Source organism: Euprymna scolopes, chromosome 2 (assembly GCF_053919585.1).
Source record: "Euprymna scolopes isolate OS-2025 chromosome 2, ASM5391958v1, whole genome shotgun sequence".
Classification (NCBI taxonomy): domain Eukaryota; kingdom Metazoa; phylum Mollusca; class Cephalopoda; order Sepiida; family Sepiolidae; genus Euprymna; species Euprymna scolopes.
This window is the reverse complement of record NC_136483.1, coordinates 122,781,239-122,796,746: the sequence shown is the minus strand read 5'-3', so window position 1 is coordinate 122,796,746 and position 15,508 is coordinate 122,781,239. Positions and strand designations below refer to the sequence as shown.

At 33.4% G+C, this 15,508-nt stretch overlaps 1 protein-coding gene across 6 annotated transcripts in view; it reads right to left on the bottom strand.

The window, feature by feature from the left end:
* The window catches only part of LOC145295845 (nose resistant to fluoxetine protein 6-like), a 387,176-nt gene that overhangs the window by 13,093 nt on the left and 358,575 nt on the right, over window positions 1-15,508 (bottom strand). For all 6 annotated transcript variants that reach the window (XM_080141605.1, XM_080141582.1, XM_080141591.1 and 3 more), the window contains 2 exons: window positions 3,732-3,846; window positions 502-688 (listed from right to left, as the gene is read on the bottom strand). In XM_080141605.1, coding sequence (XP_079997731.1) covers window positions 502-688; window positions 3,732-3,846 — 302 coding nt within the window. The remainder of the gene's footprint in view (window positions 1-501; window positions 689-3,731; window positions 3,847-15,508) is intronic.

Genomic DNA, 15,508 nt, shown 5'->3' with positions numbered 1-15,508 from the left:
TTTAAATCTCTTTTTAAAAATTCCCTCATATAGTATTGACAAATCTTACCTACATTGCCTGCAGGCATTTTTAACAGGCCTTCTATCTGGGTGGTCGTGGTAGGGCTCATAGTATAAATAGTTGAGTTTTCCAATGTATTTAAGGTCGCTTAAACCAACGTAGTTTATAATATCTATAGTAATGTGTCTATAATAGCAATCTCCTGACTTGGAATAAGTAATTGTCGAATCAAAGCATATTTATTGCAAAAGACACGGCACAACTATAATCATAAAAATAACTGTTTATTCAGAATCAAACATTAGTTTGTCAGCTTAAAGGCTATATAGGATTAATAGATAAAATCTCATTTCTTTTGGAAACAAAACTCAAATTCCTGAAGATAGGATTAAATCTATATTTTATATTTCATCAAGCGATGTGCATTTTAATTTTAAATTTACAACAAAATGGAAATTTTAGTTGAAATAGAATTGCTTTTAAAAACGAAACAGATTTACCTCCATAACCAGAACAACAGGCAAAAATAACCCAGCTAACACATACAGCCCAAACAGTATGGGAGAGGGTCCAATAGAGTGTGGCCACAGGCTGGCTAAGAGAGTTCCCATTGTTTGTGTTGTAAAAACCATAGACAACCACCAGAGAAATGGCAAGAGACATCAACCACATACAGCAGACAAACATCTAAAAAAGAAATGATTTGAAAGTAACAAATTCGTGAAATTCTACCAATTGAATCATCAATTTTGTTTTTCAGTAAAACCACACAGCCTATGCAAATATGCTCATCTAAACACAAGTAGAAAGGGTTAAATGTTTTGTCAATTTCATTTTTAATTTAGTAATGATTATTTCAGTGAGTTTGCAAGTTTCTTGTCAACATTTTCTTAGAAAATCTATAATCTATTTATTTTTCTTTTCTTCATTGTGAGAGAAGGGCCTAGAGGGGAGAGAGATAAAGACAATGGCCTAGATAGGAGAAAAAAAGTGTAGATGAGAGAGAATAGGGAGAGAGAGACACACACAAGACACTAGAGAGCAGGAAAAGTGAGACAATAGCTTAGAGGAGAGAGAGAGAGAGAGAGAGAGAGAGAGAGAGAGAGAGAGAGAGAGAGAGAGAGAGAGAGAGAGATGAAGAAGATGATCTTCATTAGTTTGTCGCTATATCAGTGTACTTTAATAATCACATTATAATATTTTTTAGATTATGATGTCTGCATTTTGTTCTTGGGTAACTATTGTACAGTCGAACCCCGAGATATGGTCGCCCTAGGATACGTTTTTTTCAGGTTACAATATGGAATACAATGTTTTTCCGGCCCCTGGTTACGGAATTCGCCCCACCTTATGGTGTTAGTTGTAATGTTATTTGATTATATACATGTGTATTATATACTGTATTGTATTTTGTTACTGATTTTTAATGCTGTATCCCGGGGTTTTACTGTACAAGAGTTCATAACTGTCAATATTGTCTCAGACCTTGAACCTTCTCCAACATGTTTTTTGGATCACACACATGCTGATACATCTGTTTGAAGATAGTAATTAGTTTACGGGACCGTCCAGTGAGGATGCTAATATTCAGGGTCACAAAATGAGATAAAAGGAGGAAGCTTCCTTGGACCAACATTGCCCTTACACATTTGCCACAGTGGCCGGGTTGGACCACTGTGCAGAAACTGTGGGGGATGCCCTAGCATGTAACATGTTTCATAAAGATTGATATTTTTTTACAATATTCTAATTGGAGTTGAGGTTCCATCTTTCAGCAGAATTAGTGGCCAATCAGATCAAGATCAGCAGATATGTTGAAGTAACATATTTATTTCAAACTAGCATAACTTATTGCGCAGTGGAAGCATGCCCCCCTTTCCTCTCATAGAAAAATCAAAATATGGTTATTGTTGTTGTTTCCCAACACTCAACCTCATCATGTTAAGAACGGCTTTCAGAATGGTCACCGGCAACATCCCCATGTTAATTGCTGTCAGGATTCCCACACGTAAATCCTATGAACCAACTAAGAAATTTGGGGGTGGCAGTGTCGGTCAGATATAATTAGATTTATATCTGTGCAATATTAATGCGTGCATAGGTATAAAAAAAAAATGTAAAAGGAAATGGCTTATTAAAAAATAAAGCAAAACCAAAAAAAGAAATGGCATCGTTGTCAGCGTCTTCAGCATAATCAAAGGATAAAAAAACAATGCTATCTATAAAAGTTAAGTATTTTGTTTTAAGTTTGGATATTTTGTAGGCAGGGTAGTTGCATGTAAATGTGAAGGTTTAAGTACATAAATTTATGATTATGAGCGTTTAATAATTTTGTATTTGATTTAATATTCATAAAACTAATGTTTCATGTAAAGGAAACAGTCATATTTGTAAAGGCTGATGTGTTCATTTTTTGTAAGAAGGTGTGTATTCTGGAATAATATGTTCTCAGTCATTAAGAATAGCCAGAATGTTATTAGGGAGAAATTATTATTTTTCGAATATGGAAGTGGAAAGATAATTGTATGTCTATGAGTGTATGATCAAGTTAAGAAAGGTGTCAGGGCAATATAGTTATAATGTGTATATATCTTATCAGTTTTGATTGGGGGCAGTGGAAGGACTTTAGATTTAGAGGGAAAAATAAAAACTAATTTGTCTAAAGATGGTGAGATTGTGATGATGTTGCTTCTAGGATGTAATATAGGATTTTATTATAACAACTAAATGTATATAAAATATCATTCTAAAGTTATATAAGATAGTGGCTAATAATGTAGACATAATAAATTTGTATATGGCATATGTTGTTGCAAACCTACAGTATTTTGGTTCAAAGAGGAATTTCTGCAATGATTTTATTATATAGTAGACAAAATATTCCGAAGAGAAAAGTGAAATTGCCAAAGAGATGAAGTGAAAGTAAATTATATATGTGGAGAGAAATACATGAGAAAAGGATTTCTGTAACTTTTGAATTCGATCACATTTGTAGTTGAAAGTTAAATTTTGTTATTTAAAAACAAAAAAAAAGAAAATCTCACAAGCTAAAAAGCTTTTGATATAGTTTTCTTTGTGAGAATAAAATCCAAGATGAGAAAGGTAGTTCAAATAATTAAAACAATACAATAATAGTCAAAAGTAATCTTTGAAGTAAATATGTCAATATTTTGTTATTCTGTTTGTCTATTTCTTTAAATAAAATATACATTATTTAATGTAATAAAAATTTATTATATTTGTTAAATTTAAAAACATATATTATTTAATGGGGTCATTTTTATTTTATTTGTTAAATTAAAAATATACATTATTTAATGGGGTCATTTTTATTATATTTGTTAAATTTAAAAATATACATTATTTAATGGGGTCATTTTTATTATGTGTTAAATTTAAAAATATAAATTATTTAATGCAATAAAAATTTATTATATTTGTTGAATTTAAAAACATACATTATTTGATAGGGTCATTTTTATTATATTTGTTAAATCAAAGCTGTTTTTTTTTTGTTACACAATAGGATTAATAATTCAAATAGAGAGCATTGATCCATAAAACGAACATTTTAATGTATTCTCTGTCTGGCCATTTATTATTTGTCTGTCATTTATTATTTAAACATCTTCTTGATCCAAAGCAGACATGCTCAGTTTTTTTTTGTTTTTTTTTATGTGAGAATTAATTCCATTTCTTTTCATAACTTTTGTAAGTTTATGATACTTACCTTATTAAAGACTTTCTTGCAACTTGTCACATGGATGACATAGCCAAGAAGCAGACCAATGAGGTAAGGTCCAATTCTATAATATGGCATCATATACAATTTCATATAGGCTGGGCTAAAATACACCAAAAAGAAAACATTGATAAATGATTTGGATTATTCAATCTATTGTTTCTCATCTCGGATGTTATTCTCACAATGTTTTGACTGATGTAACTTCCAACTTTCTTCAGGTGTATTTTGACAAACTGGAGAATCTGTATGAAATTCTGACCAATCCATCAGCTATGGCCAGATAAAAATCTTCATTTGTAATTTGTTAATATCGACCGCACTGAAAATTGAACTTTCACCCTCCCCCCCAAAAAATGTCACTTAGAACTGATTATCATTTTATTCGTCATGCCACGGATCTTTGTGAGAATAACATCCAAGATGAGAACGTAAGTCCACAATTAAAATAATACAAATTATCATTCTTGATCTGAACAACTCCAGAACAAATTATCATTATAGCCAACAGGCATTGCATTCTATTGTAAAAAAAAAAAATAAGCTTCATTTCCTGTAAAAATCAATGAAGCCTTGAAAAATAATTATATTAAAATAACCCTTATTTACATCAGTATTTTTTGTTTTGGATGTTATTAAATAAAATTGATTTTGCATGTGATTGAAATGATTATATATTATACTAGCAAGACCCATTAATCGGCATTGCCCGGTGGTAGCATGCCCCACCTTCGCGTAAAAAATTAAAGTATGGCTGGTGTTATTGTAGCCCAACCACCAATTTCCTCATGTTAAGAACGGCTTTCAGAATAGAAACCCCATTTTGTGAGTGTGAGTGTGGTTGTAAAAAAATTTGTCCAAAATGTAACTTTAATAATCGCTGTCAGGATTCCCATGTATGAATAATAAGAATGAAACACTATGAATGAAATACTATGAACGAACAAAAAATTTGTTGGTTGCAGTGGCGATCGGCCCGTGCATACTAATCTGGTGGACAGGGTATGGTTCAGAGTATGGTATTTATATTGGCAAGACTGGAGTTTAGGTGGCAAAATACTCTCGAACCTTCTATCACTTAAAACAAGCTAAATTCCTGTAGTCACTTGTACTTGTCACATATAAACATGTAAACGGTATTGAAGAAAAGAAACACTATAAACAGAACATTTTCTTTAAATAATAAACAATTTTTATATTATTTATTTTAAACAATATATAAAGATTTTTGTCTACATTATAAACAATATAAATAGAAAACTTATAATTTGAAACAATGTAAACCTTTTTAAATTTTAATTTTAGACAACAGAAACAAATTTGTTTGTAATTTTGAAAGGGATATTGTTTACACACATATTTTTCAATATATATACCTAAAAGAAAAGAAAATTATGGGAAATTAGGCAAAAACAAGTTATTTAAGTTTGTGACCTAATTTTGCTTAAAAATAAAAACAAAACATTTAAAATTAGTTATAATTTTTTAAAGCACACAAATATTTTTCAATATATATACATAAAAGCAAAATACAATTGTATTCTGCTTTGTGATCTATTTGCGCTTAATAAATAAAAACAAAAAATTTAATATTAGTTATTACCGATGCGAGCCCTCAGAAAAAAATGAAAAGAAATTAAGCAACCCCCTATAAAAAATGAAAATAGCATCGAGTACCCTTTCGAGCGCCTAAAAAAAAATACCCACAGTAGCCAGGCTCGAACATGTAATGCTACAGGAAAAGTAGGTTAAGAAAAGGGAAATAGTTTAGTCACCCGGCCCACAGTGAATTTATGACATTACGGGCCTTTGAAATAATGCCTTTAAAACATATCAGGAGGCATGAATGACTTGGCGAACCAAATAAAATGAGTTCAAAAGTTTAGCATGGCTATGATGATGACAACGCCTCTCTCTCTCTCTTTCTCTCTCTCTCTCCCTCTCTCTCTGTATATTTGCTTCCATAGTCTCTTGCTCACTGTTCTGTAAAACCTACAAGTTCGTGCTTACATGCTTGTTTGTTTATGCAGAAAAAAAGTGTAATAAACATTAATATAGTAAAAAAGAAAAAAAACAATTGGTGTGTTCTAGGTTAAAATGATTGCAGGATGTAGAGAGAGCAGCCATGTTTGTTAAGATCTAGCGTGTTCGTTTATTTTAGAAAATGTGTATTCTCGAATAAGCGATTTGCCAACTCGCAGCCAATGAGAATTGCCAGAACTGTTTAAGGGAGAAATTATTATTTTTGTAACAGAGAATGGAAAGGTAATAGTTTGTGTATGAGTTTATGAGTCAGTTACAAAGATAGAAAGGGCGGTATATGTATAATGTGCATATTAGTTCCCAGCAGTGTTGGCTGGTGGCGGTATGAGGACTTTAGATTTAGAGGGAAAAGTAGTAACTACTTTTTCTAAAGATGGTTGCGATTGTGATGAAATGTAGGATTTTATTATAACGTCTAAATGTGTTGCAAACCTATAGTAATTTAGTCCAGAGGGGAAATTTTGCAATTAAAATATTATAAATGGAGACATACATCTCTTCTTCCCACCATTTCTTGTTCCATTTTACACCCCATTCAGTAGTGATCAGGCAGGATAGAAAATTGCATGCATACAGTCATTATAGTTATTGATAATATGAGTGATAATTAAAACAAAGCATCAAATTAGACAATATACACATGCAAATTAAAAACCATAAGAAATTTCAAATGTTGAATTACAATGCCATATTATTTGAAAACTATAAGTTTTAAACAGGTTTTTTGATTTGCAAAGAACTTCCTTAATATGAAGTTTACAAATAACCATTTGATATACATGTTTATCATATAAAACTTGTAGAGCTACACAGCATTTTCTGGAACCATAAAAAATCAAAAAAGAAGTTAAATAGTGTGTATAACTTTTTTCCTCTCATTCTCTTTCTAGTTATTTTTCTATATTAACCATCCTGCTCTCTTATTTTTCTGTCTCTTTTATTCTCCTCCACTCAGCCTATTCTCTCTCTCTCTCCTTTAATTTGATAATAACGAAAATAATGATGTAACTCATTTACCAGAACTCTCCCTTTTAAATGTAATAGTATAATTTTACAATTATTGTTCTTGAACAAAACAGAGTAGAACAAAATACAATGACATTTTTGACTGTGGTTTCCCCAACCAATTTACTCTCAACTATTTTTTTTTTTTTAATATTATACATCCGAGGCAATACCGATCATTTTGGACTTTTAATTGAGCATACAAACATACATAGAAAACTGCCATACAAACATATGTAGTTGGACATACAAACATACACAGAAAACTGCCCTTTATATAATAATCCTGATTTTTACCTTGTGACTACAGTTTCAATAGGACATTAACCAAACATCTCCAAAAGAAATTATCATCACCAATGATAAAATACATTAATTTCTTAAAGTATGTATCAATAAACTGTGTATATTTCATCCCCGTTTTAAAATTATTACATTCATTTCCCAAAACAAAATACCTCTGTTAAATATGTATTCCCACAAAGACAATAGCAAGCCCTTTCCCTCTCTATCCATTAAGTCCTTCTACTTACCTCATATCACTACCAGAAGATTTTTAACCTTAATTTTCTATAGCAAAGCCTCTTCTCAGATGTATAGCTGTCCAGATTTACTATAAATATAGATAGCATAACCTTTGGATTTCATTATACCAGCATTACTATCTATAAATTTGCGTATTAAACAGACGATTCGTATTAATTACAATTCAGATGAAGTATGGAATAAGGACCATGGAAGCTGAGATACTCAAACGGGACATATTTCAATCAACACCGGTTGACTATCCCTGAGTGTTTAAACACTCAGGGATAGTCAACCGGTCTCTCTGTACAGAAAAACCTTTCATGAGATCACTTTTTGTACAAGTAAACCCAAATCTCAGTACCGTGTATATCAAATTTCGAATCTGCAGACTTAAAATTGACACAGTTATTGCATAGGGAAATGTACACAGACACACAGACACGTTCACTTTTATATATATATAGATTACACTTATAAGATTTTTATATTTTATCCAGCTTGACAGCTTCACTTAAGTTGAAGGAATTTGTACTCTCGCTTTCAATAGTACTGCCACTCACATTCAAGTCTTCTTCATAGAATAAATCTTTTTGACATTTATTGCATTTTTTTTTCAATCTTGCTTATTTACTCTAGATGTAAATGCACAATGCTCTCTTCAATTATGCTGTCTTTTTCTAACGGATATCTTAATTTGCAAAGACTTTTTTTTACATTATAGCTTGATGGAATGGTTAATTATAACATCATTCAAGAACACAGAATGACCTTTTGAATCAATAAGACATTTCTTTTTATTAAATTTCTTTTAACATTTTTTATGTAAAAAATTGGATTCATGGGTCACACCATTAAGCTATTTATTTCACCATTTATTCTTGCTGTTCTTGATTTATTTATTCTTAGACCTATAGGCTTATGATTCTTATAGACTTATGATTTTTATAGGCTTATGATTTTTATAGGCTTATGATTTTTATAGGCTTTTGATTTTTATAGACTTTTGATTTTTATAGACTTATGATTTTTATAGACTTTTGATTTTTATAGACCTATAGGCTTATACTATTCTTGGCATATCAGATTAAAAGATTGATGGAATAGCAAAATGAACATATACTGAACACAATGCAGACTTTGTTGTTATTAATACAATCATTTTTGAATGGCCACTTTAATTATTCTTAAATAAACCATCCATTTTTTTCCTTCTTACTTATTTTTATTACAATCGATATAATATTTTATCATATTAATAAAATCTTTCCTTCCAGTCAATTTGATTGAACAATTCTGCTTTTTCCAACTGTGGCAACTTTCATGTTTTTCATCTGCTAATATGCATAGTACTTGCGTTGTTCAGTCACTTGTTAAGAATGTTAATGACTAATAATAAGTAGGTGTTGTCGATGCATGTTACATGTCAATGCATGTTACATGTCAATGCATGTTACATGTCAATGCATGTTACATGTTGATGTATGTTACATGTTGATGTATGTTACATGCCGATGGTACATGCATGTTTTGATTGTTACAGTAAATTTATATGACCAATGTTTGCACTTTTTATTCATAAAAGTTAGAATGCTAATTCTAAAAAATAGACAATCTTTTACTTTATATTTGTTTTATTTATAACTTGAAAATTGGACATTACAGGAAAAAAAAATAATAAGGCGTTGAGGCATAAGAGAAAGAATATGCAGAGTTCTTCATTCATTCTTAGGCAATGCCAAGGTTGCTTGCTAGTATATTATATAACTATGTCTCCCTTCCCCACAATATATTGTTTTGATCAATTTAATCAGATCTGCTCAAATGAAAAATCAGTTGTTTGTTTAATGATAGTCAAATTGAAAGCGTTAGATTATGTCTAACAAAACTGATCAACAATATGTTAATATAGTGATGGCCAGTTCTTTCATTTGCTGTCCTTGTATCATATTTTGTATATTTTTATGTGTGTGTGCAGTGGGGGGATACAGGTTTTATTGACTTAGATCTGACACTTGTGAACCTTGAATCCCAAAACAACAATCTTTCTCTATCAACCTTTTTAAATACAAAACCCTTTCCTTGTTTATTTCTAAAAAAAAAATTATGAAATAATGTGAGTCTGTTTCATAAAATGTTTAATTGTTCCCCAGTGTTGCTCAAAGTTACTAAAGTTTATTCAAATTTATTTTCTTCATAGGAACGATGATTGTTACCTTGAAAGCGAAATTGTGTGCAAGTAGTTTAGCTAAACTATACTTACATCTTATGTTCGGATCACGGAGAATTTGATTTCATGTTTCAACAGAAATTAGCCATCATATCTTTGTATTAATAAAGTATTGGACAAAATCTTGTCCGTTTCTCATTTAAACGTAACTTGAAATTATTATTTGGTAATTCACTATTAATTTATTATTCATGAAGTATAAAAATAGAGAAAACCGTAAATATTTTTTTAAGATTCTATTTATAAAAATTGTAAATATGACTATAACATTTTTAATTATTTTTTTGCCTAAGCCTCCACCTAGCCAATACTAGTTAAAAACTAGACAAATAAAAACTACTTTAGCTTTTCTTCTATTCAATTTATTAAGAATAAATAGATAGTAAAATAAAATAAATTATCTGTTCAGTGTTATTACTAGGGCTATGACAACAGCATATTCTTTTCATTGTTTTTACTCTCGAGAGTAACAAAGTTAGACACAATTAATCAACCGAGAACCACATCACTCTACAGAAAAACATATGATATCAATGAATATATACCGGATAATCAAAACAAGGAAAAGAATATGCTGTTGTCATAGCCCTAGTTATTACTTAGGGATAAACAATATAAGTTGAAGAAATAAAAATACTTGTGATAGAAAATAAAATGGACGGTTTTTCTTATTCTAGTCTGAATCAAGTAAAATCATCAAACAGCAGAAATGATGTTAACAATTATTTCTAATGGAATTTATAGTTTTATTTGTTAAAGTTGTAATTCTAAAGAGAAGAAGGGTTGTTATTTTTTGTAGGAAGACAATTAAAATAGTAAAATAATAAAATAGGATTTTTAAATATTAAAATAATATTTAATATTTTTAAATAATAAAATTAGCTTTTTGTAAGAAAAAAGGATTGTAGAGTAGACCTTGTTTATCAGGAAGAAAAATGGATCACATTCAGCTTGAACAAACTTTGTCATTGGAATTGAAATCAATTTTATTTATACAATTTCATTAATACAACAGGCATCGTCTTGAAAGAGTCACATATACAAGAATGCGAAAATATGTTGAGTATTTTTTCGCACATGTACTAGAAATGCATAGTTTGATTATGGGTCACTGTTTTGCACAAGTAATCATACAACTGCTATAAATCCATTCTTAACATCAGAAAGTTATCCAATCTTTGAAAAAAAATCATGTGAATTAATTTCCAAATAACGAGTGATGAACAAGAAAAACTGTTATAAACAGCATTCATGTGTAGCCATATTTACGTGCAGCCATATTTACGTGTGAAAAAGATAAAGGAAAAAAATAAGACAAAGAAATATTTAACAAAAAAATATTCAACAAAAATGCTTTGTCATAAGCATGGTTGTGGAGTCGGAGTCGGAGTGGGAGTCAGAAGGAGTTGAAGGTTTTAGCTGGAGTTGGAGTCGGAGTTGGAGTTAGATTTCTAAAAGTAGTTGGAGTCGGAATTTTTTATCCGACTCCATCCAATCAATATTTTTTTTTTTTTTACATGATTTTCCAGTTTTTTCTTTTTGTTTTATTACATTTTTACTCCAAACAAGGCATAAAGCCACTTTGATGTGCTGGGCTACTATCTGGGATCTAAGTTGCAGGGGTACTATGTAGGGAGTTTAGCAGCAAGGTGTCTGTTCATATTATGCTTGAACTTCTGCATGTCAATACAGTTGGGGACGCAAGAACCCCGAAGAGAATTCCAAAGTCTAGCAGTTCTGGTGAAGAAACTATTAGAGCAGATGGCTTTCTTACATCTAGCATTTTTCTACTGTGAAGGGGTGGGACTTTGCTGCTTGTTGAGTTCGTCGGGGGTATTTTCGTTGAGGAGGTACAAGGGTTTATAGTTCGTCAGAGCGTCCACCATCAAAATATTTGTAAAACAAGCAGAGGGATGCAACATTTCATCGATGGGACAGGGGCTGAAGCTTAGATGACAGTTCAGGACCTATCAGGTTGGCGACTCTCTTTTGAACTATGTCCAGGAGTGAGAGACTAGTAGCAAATGCACCAGCACAAATGTGACAGTAGTACTCCATACATGGAAGAATGGTAGCACAGGTACAGGATACTTTCAGACATAAGTAACTTTCTAACACGGTAGAGAGAGCCCACCTTCTTTGCAGCAGCCTTGGCAATGATCTCGATCTATCTATTCCAACTCATGTTCCCTATGAACATTAAGCCGACGAGTCTGAAGGATGTACTTTTAGGTAATGTATCTTTAGCAATAGCTATTAATGGTTGGTAAGGTTTCATGTAATTATAAAAGAAAACGACCCTTATCTTGGCAGCTTTGAACGTTACCATCCATTTTTGACTCCATTCCATTATAGACTGAATGCCATTATCTTAGATATGTGCTCATTGGTTTTCCCCACATGCCTGCTATAGACCATGGTGTCAGCGGCAAATATACCCATCTCAGAGACAATTTTATCAGGTAAGTCATTTATGAATATCAGAAATAATAAAGGACCAAGGATCGATTCTTGAGGTACACCCGCATTTATATCATATTGTTTGGACATACGCCCATCGAGAACAACCTGGATTCTTCTCCATTTAAGAATGATTTAATTATGTTAAATATTCGTCCAGTAATTACCATAGAATCTTATTTTCCTGAGAAGACTATCATGTCATTCCCTGTCAAAATCTTTAGATATATCTAGGGCTACTGCCCTCCCTTCCTCTGCCTTATCCAGTATTTGGTATATACGTTCAGAGATTACAGTTAGTATATCTGAAGTAGTATGGGCTTGTCTAAATCCATATTGAGTGTCAGACAGAAGTTTAGCAGCTGTAAAGTAGTGGACTAGAGCTTGATTAATTAAAGAATCAAATATTTTGGCGAAAGGAGGGAGGAGGCTAATTGGGTGAGAATTATATGGGTCAGTTCTTTCGCCAGAGTTTTTGTAAACTGGTACCACAGAAGCAGGTTTTCAGCAGTCAGGAAAGCAAAATTCGTTAAGGCATTTGTTAAAGAGTTTAGAGAGAACTGGAACAACCTCAGTGAAACATTTTTTTTAATAGCACAGCCGGGATGAGATCAGGTCCACATGCTTTTGAGGTGTCTAGGTTTTTATGATATCATGTACTTGAGAAGGGGTGATTTTTAGATCATCTTGTGTGGTTTCTGTCCGCCAAGGAAAATCAGGGAGGGAATGGTTTGCTGAGTCCAAGGTAGAGTTTGAGGAAAACTGATGGGCAAGCATGTTAGCTTTCTTAGATGTTGTGCAAACAACCTCATGATTATTGGATAGTGGGGGTATTGTTGATTGCCCATTATTTACTACACTATTGTAGATTTTCTAGAAATCACGAGTCCCTAATTTTTGCACTTGAATGCATTTCCTAGTGATTTCAGTATATTTACTCTTAACTCTCGAACTTCTTTCTTACAATTACTTCTAGCTTCTATAAACTTTGTCTGTTTGTACAGGACTTATGCCAGATAAATCTATGGTATGCATGTTGCCTCTGAACAATGGCAGTTGCGCAAGTAGAAGTAAACAATTGGGTAGGGTGGGATTTGCTATAGAACATGTAGGAACATGTGCTGCAATTGCTACTTTGAACCATTCAGTCATTTTATTTACACACTGTTCTGCGGGAAGAGAAAAGGGGGGGATCTCTGATGTGATCTCTAATGGCATTTAGTCAGATCTATTGTAGTAGTTTGGCGTTTGGAGCAATGGCTCTTTAACTTGGGGTCAAGAGTTTAGAGTGATGTCCATCATTATCACAGCATGGTCAGCATTCCCGAGTGGGCAATGAGTATTTGTTACACAATCCTCAGGAACTGTTGTCAAAAATAGATCCAGAAGTGAGGCTTGCTGGTCCTAACGATCTGGGAGACGAGTCAGGAATGTTACTGTCTGTGTCAAGGAATAGGATATAGAAAAGTTATGGACGACGCTACCAGCTGTGTCAGTGTAGTTAGAGAAGCCAAGCCAATTTCTGTGGTGGGCATTAAAGTCACCAAATACATGTATTTGGGCGCTAGTGTCAAGGGAGAGTGCTACAACTGTGCCGGCTAAAACATGATTGATTATAGTACAGTCCTGGGTTGATGGAGAGCAATAAAGAAAATACAAGTAGCTAACGCTCTGTTGTAAAGTTTGTTTAACGCATATGAAGGCCTGGTCACCTGATTCTAGTTTAGATTCCCTAGACATAAGGAGGGTGTTACGAATATAGACTCCAAGTCAATGCATGTGTCCGTCAGAGTTTTACGACAAAGTGGAAGATAACCAGACATGTTAAAGTGGTTAGATGGGATGGAGATGTGCAAATTAGTTTCATTTAGTGCTAAGATATCCGGGGAGTTTGCTAGGAGAAACGATTCAACATCATCTAAGTTAGCTCTAAGTCCACGGATATTTGTAAATGGAAACCTCAAGGGAGGCGGGGAATTCTTTAAGTGTGTGTCTGGTTTGAACGTTCTTTTTTTTTTTTTGATTGAGCTGTTATTTTATTTTATAGTTTCAGGTCTAGGGTGAGGTGCTATGCAAAACGGATGTGCATAGCCACCACCATGCAACACACGTAGACCATCAGCTGGCTCCTCATCTACAGGAATGTGGCCTTGGGAATGCTCACCAGAGATGAGTGCATAGTCCCTTTCCATGTGCGACAGCGCACTACAAACATCCCGATATTATACAACTGATGATAGAGCAGCTGCTCTAAGCACTACCAAAGAATTAGGGCTCCTGTACTCTAAGTCGGAAAGAGCAACCAGCAACCCTCAATCCTGTCCGACAGCAGTCCAATCATGTTAGCATATATGGTGAACAAGCACCCCAAAGATGCTCAACTATAAGGGAAGGGAATTAGACAAATGTGGGGGACGGCATTTATTGCGCTAGTCAGGAAACAAGATTAAGTACTGGACGTCTCTAATGAGTCCCTGCAGCTGCACCTCTGCTCCTGGCTAATAGGAAAAGAAGGAGTATGGAAGCCAGGCGATAGGAAGAGCCTATCTACTCCTTAAGCAGTTTAGGTTTGCAAACCGGTGATTTGATCAAGTCACCAGCTCTAGGGAGGTTGTTGTCAAGGATTGAGGAGGCCTCTCTCCCCCGTTTGGTGCCAAGACGTATGAAGTCAGTAGCACAGGTTTACAAATCGGAGTTTTCCTTCTAGATGGATGACCTGACCAGATCTATGAGTCTATCAGCACCAAAAGGGTTTTCCCCACACCTGGTTTCAAAGCGTCTATATTTGTAACACCCTCCCCATGTCTAGGGAATCTAAACTAGAATCAGGTGACCAGGCCTTCATATGCGTTAAACAAACTTTACAACATAGCGTTAGCTACTTGTATTTTCTTTATCGGTCTCCATCAACCCAGGACTGTACTATAATCAATCATGTCTTAGCTGGCACAGTTGTAGCACTCTCCCTTGACACTAGCGGCCAAATACATGTATTTGGTGTCTATGCCCCCCCCCTGAAGTGATAGTTTGGATTAATCGAGTTAGTATCAAAGAATTAGTATCTGCTTTGAAGTTACACCCCTCAGAATAGGGGTCCTGGATATGACCTAAAACTATATCTGATGGTGAAGCCCCACCTTGCGGGCCTTGGGGAGTGTGAAGCCACCCTTTAATTGCCATTGCTCCCAGGCCCACTCTGACCCGGAGTGGTAGTACCTGTAAGGGTCCCAACTATGGGTTAAATAGAATCTGACTTAAAAAAAAATATATACTCCATTAAAAATCGTTCCTCAAAATAAAAAGGTTGATATGCCGTAAAACAAAAACAACCAACCAAACCTCAGAATAGGATTAAAATCGGAAGATATGGTTACGTTTTTAAAGGAGGTATCTATGAGTATGGGGTGTAGATTTAAGGTTAATATCTACTAGGGTTAAGAAAAGATCAAATATGGTTTGTGGATTAGTGACTAATTGGAAATTTCAGTATAAGGGTTAGGGT